The sequence below is a fragment of the Solea senegalensis genome, linkage group LG3 (assembly GCF_019176455.1).
Source record: "Solea senegalensis isolate Sse05_10M linkage group LG3, IFAPA_SoseM_1, whole genome shotgun sequence".
NCBI lineage: Eukaryota > Metazoa > Chordata > Actinopteri > Pleuronectiformes > Soleidae > Solea > Solea senegalensis.
This window is the reverse complement of record NC_058023.1, coordinates 9,566,475-9,588,251: the sequence shown is the minus strand read 5'-3', so window position 1 is coordinate 9,588,251 and position 21,777 is coordinate 9,566,475. Positions and strand designations below refer to the sequence as shown.

The window sequence follows — 21,777 nt, the reverse complement described above, 5'->3', positions numbered from 1 at the left end:
GTCAGGCTCCTAGCTTGTAGTTGCAGCGCCGTTTTTTTCCTGTGTGCCTTCTACAGCGGCTCGGGACCAGGTTGTTAAAAGCGCGAAATAGTGACGCTTGCTGCCGTTTCATTTCACCTTGTTCTTATCTTATCTTTCAAAATGTAATCAGGCTGTTTGCAAATCATGTTTTTGTTTTTTGTCTTTGCGTCCCCCCTACCCCAGTTTGGGAGTCACTGCTCTGTCTGGAATAACTGTTACCCAGGCACTAATCCCAATTTGAGTCTGTTTCTACTACCCTGAAAAACGTCTTTTCTAAAGTTTGGCTCGCCTAACACCACTCGGTGTCCCAGAAACGAAACCGTCACTTAGCTATGACAATAAAACCTGAAACTCATTAGTTTTATTGTAGACAAAATGATTCATGCCAATGTATTTTGCATTACTTTAGCACCGTTCTTTGGATTTCGTCAAACTCAGACATGGTAATTAAGCCAAACTTAAGCCAAAATGAAGTCTGTTCACTGGCCTTCTGTGAGAAGTCAGAAATTAAACAAGCATAGCATTCAACCAATAAAGTTTTTATGTTCAGGAATTCAAGTAAATAACTATAATTTGACATCTTAGTCAAGAAATAGTCATGTGCTTTGCAATTATTTATATATACAGTATATACATATATGTACACACACACAAATAAATGGGGTGCACCTTTTGGCAGAGCTAGTTTTACAGCTGCCAAGATTTGAATGCCCCATTTTAAATTACACACACATGTTTATTAATAACACATTCACATAGAATTTGTCTCCAGAAATGTTCATAAGAAGAGCGTTACTAGCCACTAAGTAACTGGAAACATATACTGTCCTGTCCTCCTTACCATCACAAAGAAATCCCAAAAAGTATTGCTTTACAGCAGTAGCTTGCCTTAAAAAGCATGAGGATGTCGATGTCCGATGGGCTCTACTTCAGTCAGATGCATGCAGTTCTCATGAATGCAGAATTTGGCATTTCCCTTATCTCACTGAGTGTCAACAGTGTCAAACTGCTCTCTATTGGTTTCTGTCGAGACGACCTTGACGGTGCATAGTTCCTGTCTTATCATCCCCTTTCCCAGACAATAAGCAACACTGTGAGTTTGTAAGTTACAGTTGTTTCTATGAATTTACAAGTAGCAGGAGTAACTGTCAAAAGACGGTCAAACATTAGAATTTTCTCTCACACCCCAGTCTTGGCCTCATTAAAATAACTTCATCCCTTCTTCCAGATTTTATCATCCTCCTCATGCTTTTAAACGTTGCTGAGAGATATAAAATACTCCCCTTTGCTCTTCTGACCACTCTTTTTGCCACTGGAGCACTATGTTCTCTTCTTTGCAGATGCTAAAACACGGCTTTTATATGTGGAGGTCCTCTATCCTCACTCATCTGCTCACGGGACAATATGATCCAAGGCTCTTCAATCTCTCCTCCAGATGGTGATATTGTCTCTAAACCAGGATTTACCAAAACCTTAGTGAATATTTTCAAATATGCTATTTAATCCTGGGGTGTTTTATTTCAATCTCAACAACAGTAGTTCACTTCTCATCAAGTTTCACCTGGCTCCTCACCTCACGAACCTTGTTGGCCAGTATTCCTCTCTGAGCTGCGATTACACTCATACACTCACCAAAATAGGAATCAAACCTCAGTCCCCTGTGTCAAAAATATAATGACCATACAGTATAATTATTTCTCAATCACTGTATCGATATACATCCAGAAAATATGTAAAACGTGTAAACCCCTAGTTTGTGCGCTTCCCCACCATCTCTGTTCTTGAAACTGACTATATGATATAGCTACTCGTGACTACTAACCTTATTATTATCTGCATCCATCTTTTTTTTCCTTCTCTCAGGGTCACATAAGGAGCGTGCTGAAACCAATCCCATTTGAGGTGATGAAGATGATAGTGATGATGATAATTCTTATTAATGTTATGATACACAACTGTTCCTGGTTTCCATCTCTCCTCTATCTTCTTCTTTCCTTTACATTCTTCTTTTCACCCACCTCTTCTTCACTAACCCCCTTCCCTTCCCCCTCTTTTCTCTCCTATCCCAACCACTCGAGGCAGTCTGGCTCTGTAAGAGATTTCTGTTCTCTCCACTGATGCCAAGTACTTGCTCAGTGTGTTCCTGTCAGGTCTTGACCTTAATTGTATGAAGTTTTAATATAATAAAGTTTTCAGGGGAAAAAAACAGACAAAAAACAAACCCAAAATATGGTTTAAAAAGTCAAGTATTTAGTGTGACCTACACTTACACTTAAGGTGTAGCATGACCCTGGCTCTGAGGAAACTGGTGTAGAACCCCTTTTAATGTTACTGTTAAATACTGTGTCTTACTATTTCCAGTTGACAAATATCTGCTATGAAAATGGTGTATTTCGCCAAAATTATTCAAGACATGCTTCAGCTTTACATACACATGTATCATTGTATCTTCCAGAAGCCTTTTCATCACCCTCACAATCAATCAGTGGAACTAGCAGTCCTGTTGTGTTGTGTCACCGGGAGTCCTGATTTCACAGGCAGCCTCCGTCACGTCTGCGTCAGCGCTGATGAGCTCAGTGCTTCCAGTAGGGAGGGGGAAGGAGCTGGTGAGCAGCTGGTGTGAGAGAGAGAGAGAGAAAACAAGGAGGGGTGAGGGAGGGGTGAGAGAGAGACAGAGAAAGAGAGAGAGAATTAAGGGTGTTGCCGCCTCTGAGACACACTCACGCATCATAGAGTAACAGCAGCGGTGTGAGAAGAGCGCATCCCTCTGTGAGAGAAAATACCTCTTTTTTGAATCATTGAAGCCACCAAAACCCCTTTCCTTACGCAACACCATTAAAGCCGAGGGATCGTGGAGATACACTGTCCTTAGACATCAGGAGGAGAGACAGAGAGAGTGGTGTGAAAGCAGACAACGGATAGACGCAGCGTTTCAGCACCTTGGACAGCGACTATGGCCCCAGTGGTGGAGGATGGAGCTCAGTTTGGTGAGTCAAATTCCTGATACTGAACACTCCCATTCACCTACAGGTAGGATAGGAGTAGGGCTTCAATGATGAATCCTTTTTTTATTGATTGCTAAATTAAATGTCAACTATTTTGATAATCAATTAATTGGTTTGAGTGTTTTCTAGACTGAATTTTTTTCACTTCACTTTTACTTAAATGTGAATATGTTCTGGTTTCCTTCCTTCATATAACACATGCATCATTAAAACATAATTATTTTGGTTTCTGGGCATAACAAGATTTGAGAAAAAATCATCTTTTCAGGGTTTGGGAAACACAAATCAACATTTTCAACAGACATCAACAGAATTTACTCAAAAAAATAATCAACATATTAATCAATTATGAAAACAATCGTGAGATACAGCCCTTGATAGAAGAACATGTCTCTTCATAACGTAATGCGTTACTCATCAGAAGTAATCTCAAACCGTGAGTGGCCACCTTTCAATATACAGTCTGAATTTTTCAATTAAGGATCAAATAATGTTGATAATAATAATGCAGTATTCAAGAGAGATACTCAAGAGTCCTTTTACTGGATAACCTCCATTTTGTTTTCTGGTGCTTTGTGTTGCTGGATGTAAATTTTTCATGCTATGAATCAATGCTATGGTCAGTTTATAATTTTTTATTATGAATATTCAGAATTGAGCTGAAGTCAGGAGTTCAGCAGCTCCATCACCGACCTCCTGCTGCTACATCCGCCTGTCTGTTTTTGTTGTTGCTCCTTCCTTGAAACCTGAGACATCATAGCTTGAAATATTAATCGGAGGAGAGAAAACAGGCAATATGAGGGATGTGATTTAACATCAGTGAGAGTCGAGACGACTGTGCCTCCTTTGTGTTCACCAATGCATGAGTCTAATTGAGCCTGCATCTTCAGAGCAGTTACGTCTTTTAGATGGATGCCACACCTTCTCATACCACAGCAAACCAAGCGTAGGGAAAATATTCTTCAAATATACACAATGGCGTGACAGATTATGAGGGGAGAAAAAACAAGGAATGCAAATTAAAAAAGGCCTATATGAACAGAAATAGCAGTAACTAATTAAAACTGTCATGTAATGCCTCTAAAGTGAAATATATACAATATTTACACGTGTGCATTTCTAAGCAACTTGCATAAACCAGAATCGGGCTGGCTTTAAATCAAAATAAATGACGGAAAAGGGTTCATAATGGTTATGTGATGACATGAAATATTACCATCCCAACCAACCCCACCCTGTCTCTCTCTTTCTCTGAAAGGGTGTTAACCTGAATGCTTTTCCACTGGGCTCGTAGCTGTAGGAAATGGCCTGAAACAGACCTATTAGACTGCATTAGAATGCAACATAATTGTTGAGTCACCGTTCAACACAAAGACTATTAAGTATTAAGCTGCAGATTTGTCTCCATATTCACATTTTATTAATACTTTAGGAGAAAAATATACCTTTGAAAGGGAGTGGCTCCCTGTAGGTTTTGAAAAGAAAATGTGTTTCGGGGAATCCTTCATGTATAGGATGACAATAATAATAATAATAATTGGATGTAACACAGGTACAGTTGGGGATTTCAGGTGGAATTACTCTACCTGTTCTATTGAAAACCTCATTTATGAGCCACTATTTGTTGGTTTCCTGTGAATTCCATTTAAAAGTCTGCTTGTCACTCCCTAACATGATTTCCCCAGAGGTCTGCATATCATAGATTATAGTGATAGTACTTCCTGTGAAAATGATGAATTGAGTGAAAGGGTACAGGATTGCATTTGTCTTTTTGTGCATCTGTGTTCATTTTTATAAAACTGCCATTTGGAAGTCAACCACCATTGAATTAGAACCCAGTGATAATTATTCTCCTCAGGTTTTAGCAGATGAATTGTTGTGTTCATCTGAGTCTGAGTTGAGACAGCTTCCACCAGTCAGAAACAGACAAAAATGGTTTTGTTTTTTTAATGATCTTAGACACGTGACTTTTGTGACGTGACTCATTAAAAGTGTGATTGTTTTAACATTTATTTTCTCTCTTTTACTCTTTCTTTCTCCCTCCCTCCATTCTTTCTGTCCCCCTGCACAGTGGCAGTGCCAGTAGGTGTGGCTGTGGTCAGTGTCTTTGGCCTTGTATTTGCTGTGTCGGCCTTTGCATGGATCTGTTGCCAACGTAAAAACACCAAGTCCCAGAAGACACCTCCCTACAAGTTTGTGCACATGCTCAAAGGGGTCGACATCTACCCAGAGAGCCTCAGTGGCAAAAAGAAGTTTGCTGAGCCTGCCACCACTACAACAAATGACACCACTAAAACCGACATTAATGGAAATTGCCACACTGCAGCACCACTGAGCCAGACCGGTACCAATAAATTTACATCGAGTCCAAGTGGTTCCAGACCAGCCCTGCATCTGGACCTGGAGAAACGGGATCTGAATGGCAATATCACCACCAAACCATTTCACCACCACCACCAAACAGTGCGGAGCTCTCCGGACCTGGAGCTGCCATCTCCTCATGCAGGGTTCACCCAACCTGGTTTAGTGGACCGCCGTGACCTCCCTTCACCATCCAGCACTCTCTCCAGCCAGGCACCCACCCCAGCTGTAGACAAGCCCCATGGAGAGGAGAGGGAGGGTGGGCTAGGGACACTCCACTTCTCCCTGGAGTACCAGCCAGAGAAGAAGGCATTCATTGTCCATATCAAGGTTTGTGTTTAGGCTCTGTCCTGTTTTATGTGTGCTTGTCTTACTATCAGTTTTTCGGTGGAGTTTGCAAACAGTTTCAGTCAATGGTTAATGATGGATTTGTTTTAATGTTTTTAATTCAGGAAGCCCATGGCCTGACTCCAACTGATGAACAGTCAATGACATCTGACCCTTACATAAAGCTGACCTTGCTGCCAGAGAAAAAGCATCGGGTGAAGACCAGAGTCCTGAGGAAGACCCTCGACCCTGCCTTTGAAGAGACCTTCAGTTTTTACGGGATCCCACTGGCCCGAGTGTCGGAGTTGGCCCTTCACTTCATGGTGCTCAGCTTTGACAGGTTCTCCCGCGATGAGGTCATAGGAGAGACCCTTGTCCCTTTGTCCGGAATGGACTTGTCACAGGGTCGTGTCCTGATGAGCCGAGAGATAATCAGGAAAAATGTAAAGGTAAGAGTCGCAGATCAGTCCTCTTCAAAGCAAAATAAACAGTTAACACAAATGATCAAATGACGTAAGAAATCAAATCACGTTCAGTGTGAAGGCACCGAATAGAACTAAAGCATAAATGCTTTCATGATGAATTTTGAGAAAACATTGGTAGTGTTATTGCTAGATTTGCTGACTAGCGAGATAAATTATTATCTGATGAACATATTGTGCGTTATTTCATTCATAAAATCACTGTGGCTTATTTTTCGACTGTGATCTGTCAAAATGTGGAATGAGCCATTGTGAACTTTGGTGCATGTAGAGTTCAAATGATCTGACAACTTCAGCAGATGTTCCAACTCACTTTATGTTTACGGTTTTCTTTCCTCCTCTATGCCAGAAAACTGAATATCCTTGGTTCGTGGACATTTCAAGCCAACCTTATTTATGGACCACATAGTTAGTCAATAAATCAAAAAATATTTTTTATATCTATATATATCTATATTTATATATCTATATATATATATGTGTATATATATATGTATATATATATATATATATATATATATATATATATATATATATATATATATATATATACATATATAAATAATATGTAAATAAATATATATATATATGTATACATCACTGTTATTTGAAGTGTCATATTTTCCTTCATTTCAGTTTACTCATTTGTGTTTAATATTATATTTACAGTCAAGGGGAACTGAATTTATTGCAGACAGTTTGCCAAAACAACAATGACAAATCGTTTTTGCTTAATGTAACATCACTGTCTCCACCACCAATTTCTAAAAGCAATATGTCTAGATATAAAAATAAAACTGACATTCCTTCCTTGATAAAAAAATATCACTCAGCACATTTACAAAGTCATTTGGTTGTTATGAGACATTAAACATACAGTGGATCAAAGAGAATCATCGGAATGAAAATGCATCACATTCAAATATGTAAAAAAAAAGATCCTTTTGAATTATTCCAGTGACAGAGTTAGTATCTTGGATCTAAATACAAATGTAATCTGTTGCACCAATATGCATTTGCAAGCTGATTTACTATTCTTACTTCACAAAATCTGCTCATCTTGATGTAATGTTTTCTGCCAGTTAGCAAAGAAGGCGTGGACAATTTCATAATCATAATTATGTTTACTTGTTTTTTGTACATCTAAGCAGGAATTAGATTAGAACTTGAAACACATTTTACAGCAGTGGAGTGAATGACGTGATATCCAAACCAAACCTATATGGATCTGTGGGCTTGTGGTCAATAATCCACTCCATACTAGCTGTTCCTGGCAACCATGAGGGCCACAAATCTACTGGAGCTCATTTCCCATGGGTCATCTTTCCTGTTAGTGGAAGTACCCACATGTACAAGACACAATACAGTATATCTGTGTTTTGTAAATGCACTGGGTGGAATGGTGGCAGGTATGGTTGTGGTGTTGAATTTAAAAGATAGATGATATCTGCATCTACTTTTCTGTGGTCCACTGCGCAGCTTTGCAGATTGTTTACAGATGGGCTGGCTCCATGAGCATCGGTCCATTTGCAAATGGAATGTGAGATGATATTGATGTAATTAGAGATGTGTGGGCTGATATGGTATTTTGCGGGGCTTTGCTAAAATGGAAGCTGTGTGTCCACAATGGCGGAAGCGGATATTTGCACATAAGTACCTTCCTCGAAGGTACTTATATGACCATATAACTATAAATCTGTTTTACTGGCTCTCTGCACATCTACAATAACCATATTTTGTTTTATTATCTCATTTGGGTCAGACGAAGAACGAATCTAAAAAAACGCAGCTTGTAGGGAGGAGTCTGCATTGTCTGGACGTGTTTTGTGCGATCAATAGAAAATTTGTTTGAGAATCAAGAATTTGCAGAGGGTTATTTTCATTCTTTTATCTGATGTGATGTAGGCACGAACACAAATAAAAAAACAGATTCAACTTTGACTCTTGTGGAATTGCTGTGTTTCACTTGAATAGAATATTCTCTTTATTTGAGGACTGTCAAAGACTGTCACAAGCACACAAACGTACAAAGATTTAGTCCTGATGGTGGGACATGTAAGATGATTTTTAGCTGAATCTTCTCAATAAGATTTGTCTTGACTCTTCTTAATACACCTATTTGATAACAGGGTGGTGGCTATCTTTGTCTGCAAGGCATACTGCAGTTCTGTGTATGTATAATCAGAACACTGCGTTGGGGTAGAACTTGCCTGTGTCTCTGTCATAGTTGTCGTTACCACGGCAACCATGGAACACAGGCATGAATATCCTGTTTGCTGTGACTGACTCTCCTGGGTGTGCACAGAGAGGTCGTTGCACAATAACACCATGAAAAAGCTTGAATGTCGAGGAACCTGTGGAATATTTTATTAACATGTTGTTGATGTGTGTGCTGATGATTAAATGGCTGTTAACAACATGTTATTGAGAAGTTAAATGTAGTAAATGTTTACTATATAAACCCATCAGCACCATCAGATGTAAATATTACATAAAAATTTTTATACCAGTATTATTATGGGTTTGGGTCTTATAGGTCTCTACAATTAAGCATTAGATATAAGTGATTGCACTTGTATATAAAGATGTAATATTTGTTGACAAGGAAACACAGCAGCATGCTTTCCTCTTAGCAGAAGTGTCTGTACTTTTCACAGAAATACTAGATGACTGATAGAAAATGCACTGCACATAGATCTATGTGCAGCTTCATCAAGACTACAAAAGCATTGTAGATAAAGAATATATTTACCATTTACTTGACCTGTGCTTGGATGCCAGTTTCAGGTCTTGCAGGACTTAACAAGATGAAACCAAGAAACAAATGTCATAACGTAAAGCCTTCTATGTACTCATGGACTGGAATATCAACAGCACTGTCCTGTGGTTTCTAGTTTCATCTTTCTGACCCTGCCCCATGTCTTTCCACAGAAGTCCTCCGGCCGAGGTGAGTTACTGCTCTCCCTGTGTTACCAGTCCACCACCAACACTCTAACTGTGGTCGTCCTCAAGGCCCGCCATCTACCTAAGACTGAAAACAATGGACCCACAGGTATGCTTTATTTACTAAAAAAAAAGATACCCATGAGATCATGCCTTTACTGTATGTCCTTATTGTGGACAGAATGGTCAGCATGAAGGGAGTGGAACTCAACCCTAGATGCTGCAGAGAGTAATGTAGAAGTCCAAGATAGAAAAAAAACCCAAATGAATGATTGTAACAGAATTTTACCAAAAAAATTAAAATGATGTGTAACAATTGAATGTTTACACACAGGTCAACATTTTATATATTTTGCTGTGTGTAGCTGTATTGATGCTATAACGCACAAACACACACACCTTGTGCAGCTCTTCATAGTAGGACACTGCACTGATCTCCATTAATTTGGACAGCCTTATCCATGACCAGTTTATGCCTCACCATAACCTTAACCTAACCACAATTAAAATAATAGCCCTAAACTTAACCAGTTCCACAGAAATGAGGTTCTGCCTCATTAAGAACAGGTTCAACTAAAGAGTCAACATATACAGTTACACATACATACACACGTTTGACATACCCTAACCTTAACCATCACAACTAAGTGCCTAACCCTAACCTAAACCTAATTGTAACCCTAACCCTCAAAAAGTCCTTTTAAGGGGTGACAGAACATGACGACCAGCCAAAATGTCCTCACTTTCCCTAAATGTCTTCACTTCCTTATGTTTATATGTTTTTTAGTCCTCACAAATATGCCCAAACACAAACACACATACGCACATACAAACAAACAAACAAAAGAAGAAAAAAGTGTTTACACAGTGAGCCTCTTTTGTCCTCATTTCTCACATCTATCTTTCCCGTACTATTGTTCACTGTATTGATCTGTCTCAGGAGTAATATGACAAACTGCATTGACGGATACAATCTTTTTTTTCATCTCTTTTTCCATTCTTCATCTTCTCTCATCATTCCTCTTCTCTAGATCCATATGTCAAGGTGAATATGTATCACGGAAAGAAGCGTGTGTGCAAGAAGAAGACGCACGTGAAGAAGTGCACACCCAACCCAGTCTTCAATGAGCTCTTTGTCTTTGATCTGTCCTCCGATGAGGGTCTGAGAGACACCAGGGTGGAGCTGCTGCTGATGGACTCAGATACAGGCAGGTCACGCAGCCCCAACACTGTCCTCGGGCGCCTGGTGCTGGGCACATCATCACCTGGCACTCCTGGCGAGCACTGGAGGGAGATCTGCGACCATCCGCGCCGCCAGATTGCAAAGTGGCACGCCATGTCAGAGGAATAGAGCACCGGGGTGTTGGTGGATTCCGACGTCCATTCCCAATCAAGTCCAACAACGATGTGCAGGAAGTAATGTCTTGCTAGCCAATACCCTTTGGACATTCAGTGAGGGCAGGAGGGAAACAAGGTGGAGGGGGCTTTGATGTTGCAGGGAGGGTAGTTTGGCGCAAAGTCATCATTCAGTCAATCATTTATTAATTATCTTTGAAGTTATCAGGGTTCACCGGAGGAAGCAGGTGACAAAAAGGAACCCTGTAGCTTTAAATGATCCCAAAGACTGTCACTGAAAATCACTTGGTAACATGCAACTTCATCTCAATGGCAACAACCAATTGTCGCAGCAACCATGTGCAGTGCAGAATGTCTTAAATGTCACTATTGTCACTTCTTTCTTCCTTTGCTGCTTCTTCTTCTTCTTCTCTTTCTTTAGCTCTTCCCTCTATAAATAGTATCCAAGTCCATTATATGAAAACCAGAACAAACCACATCTGATGACGCTGTAAAAATGTTGATTATTCAAATTTATTTTATAATGACAATGTTTTCTTCATAACAATGTAGATTGCCTTTATTTATCTTTTTGTTTTGTACTCTTCTGGTTGATCTGTTGAACATTTTTTGTAAGTATAAGTGGTATTTCATATGTCATTACAAGAAAGCCTAAATTAGGTGGTCTGAGGTAAGGCTGAAACAGACTGAAGTGCATTGGGGACAGTAACTGTGGATGCATTTTGGTGTGAGTTTTGTTCATAAGAGTGCTTTTGAAGCGTGTGGATGGGCATGTATGTTGGCTCTGAAAAGATGGGTGCCACATAATGTTTACCGTAGGTGTTTTGTCCCCCTTACTGTGAGCACAAAGACAGCTGAAATGTAAATGTATGTACCTTACTATAAAACATGGCAAGTTCCAAAAAAGAAAAGAACGTGCAGTCTTTATTTCGCATGAAATGTGACATGTAATCAGACGTTCATTGTTGGCACAGTTGAAGTCATATGCATGTTCAAAAACTCTAAATCTCTACATTATAGAATTAAATATTTACACTGCTTCTGGCTGTTCAGGATTAAAAAAAAACATATTTCACATGGTATTTTATTAGGTTTTTAAATGTTGTAAGCAGCAGAAACCACCTATATGCGTGTTGGACATAAAGGCCTTTTTTAAACGTCACAAAGCATGTCAGGGAAGTACGGTGGCCTTCACATACCAGAAAGGATGTAATAAGAATCTGCTTCAAAAGATGTAAGCTCCAGCTGTTTTGTCCATTCGAGCTGCTGTAAAAACGTGGCAGCACAAGATGGTAGCATCCATAAGGCAAGGCCCTTACCTAAAGTATACATAAAACGTTTGGTGATTGAATAGGTTGAACAGTAGAATCCACTTATGAAACTATTTGTGGGTGCTTCTTTGTGTTTTCATTCATACTCTGACCTAGTTGCAGTCTCACTTCTTTACTTATGCAATGTTGCTGTTGCTTCCATCTGTCTTGACATAAGAAGAATCACTTCTCGTGTGCAGCCTGGGAATGACACCGAGCAACACGAGATTTAAACTTTGCGGTCTGAAAAGCACAAGGAGAGTCTTGTGGAGTTGACTTAATCGGTTTTGTGTGAACTCATTTGACAATGGTTTGAATCTAACAGGCGTTTGTGTTTATAAGTTATACACTTATGCAAACATACTTTCTGTCAAGAAACCCTACAGATATTACATATGGGACCTTTAAAATCTTATAGTACACAGTCTGTGCAGTGACTTGTGTCCTCGGCCTGAGGATGACGTCATTGGGCTCTTTACTTAATGTGATGATGTAATCACTGCTAAATGGATGTGTGCTTAGGGATGAAGTCATCATGTTGGAATTTAATATCAGCTAAGTGGTTCAGTGAGGGAGTTCAGCCAGCTCAGCAGGCCTATGCCACCCCTCCCCCTCTTTCTTCCTCCCTCCCCTTAGAGCTGAAACTTTTTTTTTATTACCCACTCTGCATTCTCCCTCTGCTGCCTCTCTTTACCCTCCTTCCTCGTCTCTCGTCTACTGCCAGGTTTCATCATGTGTTTGGTGGTGGAGTCTCTGGAGATGCAGGATGTTCTGTCACTCTGTACTCTCTCAGTGGTTTTGATCTGCAAGGTCACGATCTATCTGAGACAGTAGCGTCTATATTCATTCTCCACAGTCTTCCTCTGAAGATCTGTAGAGTACATTGTGCGACATCCCTCCATATCAGGGGTATTGTAACTGTAACCGATATTGTAATGTAGTTTCTCATCTTTTGCAAGCAGAAATCATTTTGTTATCTGTGACGGAAACCTCAATTTATCTGCTGCTACAGCGATATTTCGAGATTATAGAAACCACACCATGAATTAACTAATAAAAAGACTAACAATCATCATTTGGTACATTTATTCAAAGCCGCTGAGATCAATAATTAGTAGTGAGTCTTCATGAACCCTGAGAGATATTACTTAGGTAAAAGCTTGTTCCCCTCAGCTCCTCTGGGATAAACAACACTGAACATACCAAAATAAATCAAGAGGCTACTTTTCATCAGCAATTACTTTGTATAGAAGGAAAATTAGGAAAGCTATGAGAGAGCAGATAAACTATGTCTCTCTCCCTCCCATCACCACAGTTGCTCTTTTAACTCTTCCACACTCTTCATTTTAGTGATAAAAGAGACATTGTTGTTATTTACCAAAACAGCAGTAACACACTTTAAGACAGTTGCCCTCAAATTTGATCATGTTAACATGCTCATTATAGAAGAATACCACATCCAACATCTAACCAAAGCCTTTATTTACTCATTTAGTTAGTTAAAATAGGGACATTGTCAATGAAAATCCACATGTAAACTTGCCAGATTGTAGCGCGTGGCTAATTCCCACTGTAGCAGGAAAATGTTATTTTCTCACATGATAAAACATGTACATTTACATGATTACAGTAGCTGGAAATATCAAACAAATTAAAATAAGATAAGGTAACAAGTCTGTCAATATTATGTCTTCTGTTTCATCAACAACATGGTCAACAGTGTCCAGCCTACACTCCAAATGAACTCTTTGGCCTTGTTACTGCAGTTGGGACAAAGGTGCAAAAGTGCCTGTTGTATTGATTATATAGATTTGTAAGAGTTCTGCAGATTGCCTTTTTATATAAAGATTCAGTATTCAATACAAATATATTCACAAGTTGTGATGAGTTTGTTTACCTGCCATTTTACTGCTCCGTACTCCGGCCCAGTAGGTGGCGCTAATATACCAACAAGCTGGCATGTTTGCCAACCACCAAACAAGAAGGAGAATCCGTTTTGTTTGTTTGGAAGGTAAGTCCCCGTTAAAATTGAAGTCGTAAAGAGTTTGTGTGCAAAACTTTATAACACGTTTCAGGAAATGTTGATATTCCCAACAGCCATATCTGTTTTCCCGCTGCCTTTGTACTTTGTTAGCCGCCTGCTAGCTTCTATGGCAAGCCCTTTTAACATTTGAATCGTTAAAAGTTTGACAACGGGAAATTGTCATTACAGATATATGTGACGTCATTTTTGACTCGTCGAGATTTCATTGTGGCTAGTTGTAGATATATATGTCGTCATTCTTACTCGTCAAAAACTAGTTTCAGATAATCTGCAATTAATTTTTTTCTAGTCAAAATGACGTCACCGACGTTCAGTTTTGACCAGTTGGAATGACGTCACCTTTGCCATTCATGTGTATGGGGTTTGACATTATCGATATCTACAACTCAGTTGACACACGTGACAATAGACAACGACAATAAATATAACTCAACTCATTGGTATAATAAATCAACTTCTTCTTGTGACGTAATTTTAAGAGTTCACTAAGTTGTCTTTGTGAATTTATTATGCATTATGAGTGGAAAAAGATTTTACACAGTGCTGAGCGGTCTGCAAAAGAGTTCTGCCCGAGAGCAGGATGTTACCAGGTCTTATAATAAAAGTGTGGCCTGCACAGGGAACAGACATTCAGCCCCCGCTTATGCACCTCTGTTCATGCCCTTTGTTTAAGCGCTATAAATTAGCGTTTGTTGCAAGTTCATTGCAGTTTCCGGTAACAAGTGATGCAGGTGTCAGTCCGTTAGTTGGAATGTGTGCATATGTACCAAATCTATGAAATGAGTGACAAGTGCATGGACAACAGGCGTATAATTAATAGCAGGTTTGTGTAGGCTGTAACGTGTGCACCCTATGCAGTTACTGAAGAAGCAATTATGAATTGTTTAAGCTGTATAGCTGACGTGTTATAATCTTGTGTAAGTGTATGTAAATGCTTTTCCTATTGGTGGAAGATGAAAGTTGTCTGAGATGAGAGAGGAACTAGATAGATGGCTGGAGGGAGGTGGGACAAGAGTCAGACAGACTGATAGGAGAGTCCTAAATTGAGGTATAAAGCAGAGGAGTGAGAAGGGGCTGAAATGAGACAGATGAACAGGAATAATTTATATGGGATAATAGTGGATGTGTGTGAGCTTGCAAATAACCGTCATCATTGAAGATCTCAAATAATAATGATAATAATATTTATATGACACCTTTTTAGGGGGCAAATAAATATTGATATTTTTCCTTCTAAAGGTTATGGGGCACCAAAGCATTATGAGAGTTCACTCTCAGAAAGTCTGGGTCAGCCACACACCTGAGAGAGAACATCTGAGTCACCATATCACTTGAAGAAAATCCATGCAGGTGCAAGAGTCAACACAGCCCCAAGATCTTTGATCTATGAGGTAAAAATGTCTGAATAATGATTCCCCTCTCTACTTCTACGTTCTACCTGTGTGATAGTGAAACGTCTAACAGCGACAACATCTGGAAATTGAAATGAGGCGTTCAATGAGGACATAGTTTTCTTTTCAATTGGACTTTATTCCTTCATTCTGCATTTTTCTCACATTCATTATTCTGAAGGATTTGGGGAAGACATTTACTTCCAATTTTACTGGCAGATATTGTGATTGCAATTCCATTTGCATTATAATTTATATAATAGTGAGTTTCTTGTGGACTGCCTCCTGGGGTTTGATTTCCGACTGGGAAGGTTGGAGCAATCTCACAAACTCTGACAGAGGATTCCAAGATGGCTGCCACTCATTTCAGCTGACAAACTGTTTATTGCACTTCTGTCTTGTTTTTTTCACATTAATCAGTCAAACACATAGTACTGAAAGCCTGCATGGTCATTTAACAATAGCGGTGGCGACGTCATTAAAAGTCCATCATAATGAAATGGTCCATTAGTTTGAATATTGTTAAAAGTTTTAATCTTGCAAGATGGAGCAGTTACAGTGCAACACAGTTTGAAAGTGCTCAAAATGTTACAGTTCAAAGGCTTCTCCCAGATATATTTCCGTAATTCTGTACTTCCCCTCACATGATTATTGCACAGACAAAGAGGACAAGTCATATGTTAGCAATACTAATAATAAGTCATGCTACTCATGACTTATAAGTGTAACAAAAGTTTAGTTTGTGATACTTCAACAGTTCACAAAAGATGTACAACAGTTAATAACATTACACAAATATAAATCAGTATTTCTATGGATTTCGAGGCTTGGACATTTAGGCTATTATTCTGGCACTATTAAGATTTTGTACATAAAACAACCTTGATATTTGAAGACATTTTAATGCAGAACTGTTACACATTATATCTTTAAATCATTATTGAGCATTACCACAAGAAAGCATCATATTATGAACTACTGATGCAGAAATAATAGCTTCTTTCCAATATGTATGTAATTCACATTCTTAATTGACACTGAATTTTTATTTACACTGATTGTAGGCTGGACTACTCCAGTGATTTAAAGTACTGGTGGTTTGTCATGAGTCACAGCCATTACCTCCTCCAGAGCCATTCTAATCGGTCAGTGTGTTCCCCTTTAAAACCGCGTGTCTCTGTGCACTGTGGGATGGAGGGGATGAGTCATCATGTAAATTACCTTCACCCAGACGGACAGTTTCACATAAACACAAGGCCACAATAACTAAAATACATTTGTCTCACACACAAATTGCTTCATTTTAAGGGCTATTGAAAGTAGCCTTTTCGGCTGTGAGAGGGCAGAGAAATAAATGAGTTAGAGGTTGAAACCATTAGAGAGAAAAAGGCTTGCATTCTATAATAAGAGGCAAACAGTGGCGCTGTTGGAGAGTTACAGTAGTAAGTAAAGTGATGGGATCAGAAAATGGGGCAAATTGAATGTTGCTGATATTAAATGATTATTTTTTCTTAACTGCGATTAATAATCACAGTAGTTGATCTCTAACCAATGCAACCAATTATTTAAAATTTCCATCATACTCGCTGTGTGTCAGGGTTGGGCAGATGAACAAACCAGGCTGCAGTGTTAACGCACTGTATGTCTAAAATTATGCAGGCAGAGTGATTCAGCTGAAGCAGTGTCATATTTTCATTCGTTTTACTACCAGACTAAGTTATTGACAGTATTTTTCCTAAAGTCTCTTCTCTGATTGAGCAGCTCTGACACGCTGTGTGAACGTGGTGCATGAGACGCTGCACACAATTAATGTGATTAAAAAACATAAAACGTGTTAATGTTGACCCTTAATTCATCTTGATCAACGCCTTAACACTGACTGCCCTAAAAGGTAGTGTGTCTATTGCTTCAATTATTCTTTCTTTGAACATTTTTTAATTATTCAGTGTGTGATAACTCCTGAAATGAACACCTTCATTTGAATGCACCATTATTCTGATTGCCAGAAAGGCTGACTGCGCATAACTGACATTCTGCCGGCTTTCACTCCACAAAACAGGCTCTGCAAGGAGAGGTGTTGTGTTTTGTTGAAATTAAAATCTATAGATTGTGGGCAGTCAACGCACCATGGTTGGCTACACATCCTGTACAAGGCAAAATATTCTTCTGCCAGTTTTCTATGTATGGTGTAAGAAGCTGTTCAATTTGACACAGCAAAGACAAACACAATAAGTCACCTTCAAGTAATTGCTCATCAAGCATTAAATGTGTTTCATGAGGTTTAATGTCATATTCTAAGACAATAATCACCATCTACTTTGTCACTTAAGTGGTTCAAGAAAGTGAAGCCCTAAATAAAATTCTTTTATCCTCTCAATAACAGATGGACAGGCCTTAATAGAAAAATCCAGGAAAAAAAAAAAAAACTGAAAAAATAAATCCACTTTTATAAATTATATTTTTAGCTATTTAATAAAATGCACACTCCATCTGCCAAGACACAGTCTAGGGCATTGCAACTAATGAGAGGTCAAATAAATGATCCTGATGAGTTTCCATAGCAACAGCATGTAGTGAAGAGGTGTCCATCTTTGACAGAAGCAACATTAGAGTCAGACAACAAGTGAGTTCATGAAACAGCTTGTAAAGCTTCAGCCACCCCAGTGTGTGTGTTCATTTGTATTTGCTACCTCTTTAAGACCTTTTCTGGCATTAACACTGACCTTTTCAGGAACAGTAGTCCTCGTGAAGACCAAAACCTGGTCCTAACCTAATTTCTGAGACACTAGTTACTTTTAGACCTAAGATTCGAATTGTGTGCTAAAAAGAATAGCTGAGCAAACCTGTGTTTGTGTGTGTGTCAGCATATTAGAGAGTTATTTCTGTGTACACACACAAAAGGTTAAAAACAGGTCCACTGATCCCTTGTTTCCACATCAACTTTGCCGTCATAGCAACAGAGCACTGTAATGGTTACAAGGTTGGAGAGAGTAGGAGAGCCTGAGCTGTCAAGGGAGAACATAGCATATGAAGAGGGGTTGAAACAGAAGCCTGACAAATGTCGGGCAGGAGGCAGAGGCTGCTTAAGTCTGGAAAGGAGGCAACATAAGATAATAGGCTGGCATGACTGCACTGATGAGTTCTTTCTTTCAGTGACAATTCCCATTAGTGAAGACCTGTCCTTTGGTTTTACAGAACAAAACAGTATTTCTGTTAATTTCTAAAATAAATAGAGAAATACAGCAGGTAGGGAAGTTGGAGAGTAAATTTGAAGCAAAGAGGGCAAAAAGTATTTGCGAAATCATAAAGTATATTTCGATATACTCACAGCTCTAGTGAGAGTGAGCACTTGTCACCATCTAGTGGACTGAAACGTGATTAGCTTTTTTAATGCTAATCCACGAAAAGTTGAATGTTAATTTATTTTAAATCAATTCAAAAGCGATATAATATGAGCACACAAAATATCGCGATATTTCACTGTATCGATTATGTGTTGTTCAATAAAAGTTTATTTAGGTCAAGCAATTTTGGCATAATTTGTGATAATTGTTATTTTAACAGATGGACAGGGAAAAAAAGAAATACATATATGATATAATTGTATATAGGCCGTTGACTTCTAAAGATTGGCATTGGCCATAGACATATCGGTTGACCATTAAGTTAAGGCACATGCATCAGCTGTAACATTGGTCTGATTTTGTATCACATAAAATCATATTACATTGTTTTGGATCATTCCATATGGTGTTATTGCTTAAATAGTGGGCTGTGGTGCTTGGTTAGAGTGGATGGTTGTTGCAGTATAATGATGTTTTGGAGGAAACTCTAAATAGTTTGGAGTCATTTGCCTGTGGCTTTTACCTCTAAGCAAAATGTAAAGCTTAATTTTTTTACTCCAGATTGAGACCATTATCATCCTCATTGTCTTGTATTTTCTCAGTTGCTTGTGGAGACGGATAAGTGCTTTGGCCAACGGTCTGTGGAGGGGAAGAGGCTCAAAATGACAACCAAATCTGAACACATGCGTCTGTGACTATGGGTAAGCATGTTAAATTGGTTTGAGACTAGAATGATTAGGTGTGATTGGTTTTATAGCCTAAGGCAGCCGATGAAGGCAGCAAACAACCATCTCTCAACTCCTCCACGTTTCTTCATTTTTGAAATGTATTGCCCCCTGTGCAATTCTCAGAATACTTCCTCTCCTCTGCCTCACCACATCATTTTTCAGACATAGCTCATATTACCCACCTTACTGCCTGCTCTCTCTGCCCTTATCACCACGTCCCTCCTGTGGTAAATAGTGGCCTGCAATGGAGAGCTGCAATTCACACATACTGTACATAGGGTGGTGCCGCTATTTTTCTTAGGACAGCATAAACAAAAAAAGCATCATCAGGACCAGGTTTAGGTTTTATACACACACACTGATCTCCGACCATTCTTTATTCTTTCTTCAATATTCTCCTAGTATTTTGTGAATCCACAGGAATTTTAAATGTTTGCCCCATCTGAATCTGTGCTTGATGTGACAAAGGGAAAATACTTACTTACAAATGACTGTTTTTGAATTCAAATAAATTTAAACTTTTAATATTTAATGTAGCAGTGGGTAACTTTTGGTGATTTTTGTTGAGGTCATTATTCTACCCTTGTGTGGTCCTTGTGAACAAAGGATCTTTGGATAGCTGAAACTTGCTGCCAAGATGTTGTTAAAGAGGCCATTTGCTTGCGCTGTGTTGTTTGTGCTGCAACACAATTTGCATAAAAGTCAACAAGTTAGTGTGCTTTCAAACTAAAAACTCAATCAACTTGGGGACAAAAATGTTACCCTCACAACCACAAGCAAGTTTTACAGTCAGGTTTTCCCCAAAAGTAGAATTCTTGGTCTGTATGTGTGGAAAATGAGGCTACAAATGAATGCCACTTTACTTATTTTGACATCCATTTTACTATGACATCACTAATCCAGCCTCCTCCAAGTCTTGTTATTTAGATTTAGCAGAAGACATATGTCTTGGCCAAAACCCTAGAGATAGATATGAGCTGTGGATGGTGTGCACTGGTTTTTCTGGTGTGCACATCTCATTCTCAGTGCAGACATGATCCCACTGGCTTGGCATAAAAAAGAGTCAGACAGATAGGCTGTCACATCACGACTGTGTGAATTTGCTGATGCTGCATCCCTTCGACATTAAAATGCTGCAGCATAAACAAGGCCAGATTCTTTCCTGATGCTGCCAATAAATATAAACCTTAAAACCTGCCCATAAACATATTTCGTGCTCGACTTTGCTTGGTATCCAGTTTTGTGTTTAATAAGATTTGGTGAAGAGATGTGGTGAAAATAAGGGCCCAAGGTATAGTCAGAAAGGCAGAGCTGACTCGTAATGATTTTCTCTGTCAAATGCAACACGACCCACACATTTCCTGACACAGGAAGAGATGCACAAACACAGGTTACAAGCAGACACACACACTCATACACACAGATTTGATCATTATAGACTCTGTAACGATCACTTGTCCTCATCTGCCACTGCTGGTTAAATTGCTCAGCTGCTGGCGGGAAGAAGGAAGAGATATTATCGACTGCCTTGACATAACCGTGTCACTCCTCACAGTCACATGTCTACCTCAGGTAGCCAAACGCTTCAAGATTAAAAAATGTTCCTGAACTAAAGATATTGGCACGGTAGAATAGAGCTATGTTATAATAGGGTCACACTTTTATCAACCCTATCATATTTTTAGATCAGTAAAATATAAAAACATATTACATGAAAATAATCATAGGAGATGCACATTGCATTTAAGTGAGGTTATGAGCATAGAATAACACACTGAGGTTAATCAAATATAATCAGAGATCAGAATGGGAGAAGGCAGGTTTATTTCAAGTAAGTGCTGAAAATATATGAATCATAAAATGTGTTAGAAAAATGGGTTTTAATGTATTTGTGACATTGTTTTACAGTGCCTCAAACATTTATGGCAAATGGTGGTAGTTGTGTGCAGGACACACAGCTGGTGTATCACATTCTGTTGAGGAGCTTCAAGTTGGTGAGTCACAAACACAGCCGTCATTCACCACCTCCATGCTCTTTGTCCTTTTCCATCATATTTCGTATATGAATTTGATTGGATTCGCTGGGTTGTTGTCGTTTCTGCACAGACCAAAGAAGGACATATTTGTGAAAGCACAGCGTGGGGGAGGGCTATATTTAAAACCCCTTTCATAGTCTCCAAACCCAGGTTATTTTTCTGTGGCTGTGGACTGTTTGGGCTCTCTGCACAATACACACTGAAATGAGAAATACTTCACCTTTATGAGAGTCATGTCTGTCATGATAAAGGTTTGCGGAAGTAGGAAAATAGATTTGTTCAGGTCAAGTTCTGCAGCTGGATCAGGTGAGTTCCATTTACGGTGGAGACAGAAGAACACAACAAGGCAGTACAATTCTGTCTGAGAGTCAGAGCAAGATGTTATACTATACCAAGGCTAATCATAAACAACAGGCAGAGGTTTGTACT

At 39.0% G+C, this 21,777-nt stretch overlaps 1 protein-coding gene and 1 long non-coding RNA gene across 3 annotated transcripts; both read left to right on the top strand.

Annotated features, from left to right (window-relative positions):
• Positions 1 to 10: 10 nt before the first annotated feature.
• On the top strand, positions 11 to 12,877 carry syt4 (synaptotagmin IV). Of its 2 annotated transcripts, XM_044021133.1 has the most exons (6): positions 11 to 1,923; positions 2,477 to 3,008; positions 5,098 to 5,717; positions 5,840 to 6,163; positions 9,128 to 9,248; positions 10,171 to 12,877. In XM_044021133.1, exons 2-6 carry the CDS (start codon positions 2,975 to 2,977, stop codon positions 10,488 to 10,490), a joined length of 1,419 nt encoding a protein of 472 aa, XP_043877068.1. In that variant the 5' UTR covers positions 11 to 1,923; positions 2,477 to 2,974; the 3' UTR covers positions 10,491 to 12,877. The 2 variants fall into 2 exon arrangements, with proteins under 2 accessions (XP_043877068.1, XP_043877067.1); XM_044021132.1 differs by having other exon boundaries at positions 11 to 3,008.
• Positions 12,878 to 13,789: 912 nt separating this feature from the next.
• On the top strand, positions 13,790 to 21,555 carry LOC122767251. Its single transcript, XR_006360190.1, has 4 exons — positions 13,790 to 13,816; positions 15,089 to 15,240; positions 19,187 to 19,285; positions 21,221 to 21,555. It is a non-coding gene; the product is annotated as an uncharacterized LOC122767251 (long non-coding RNA).
• Positions 21,556 to 21,777: the final 222 nt, after the last annotated feature.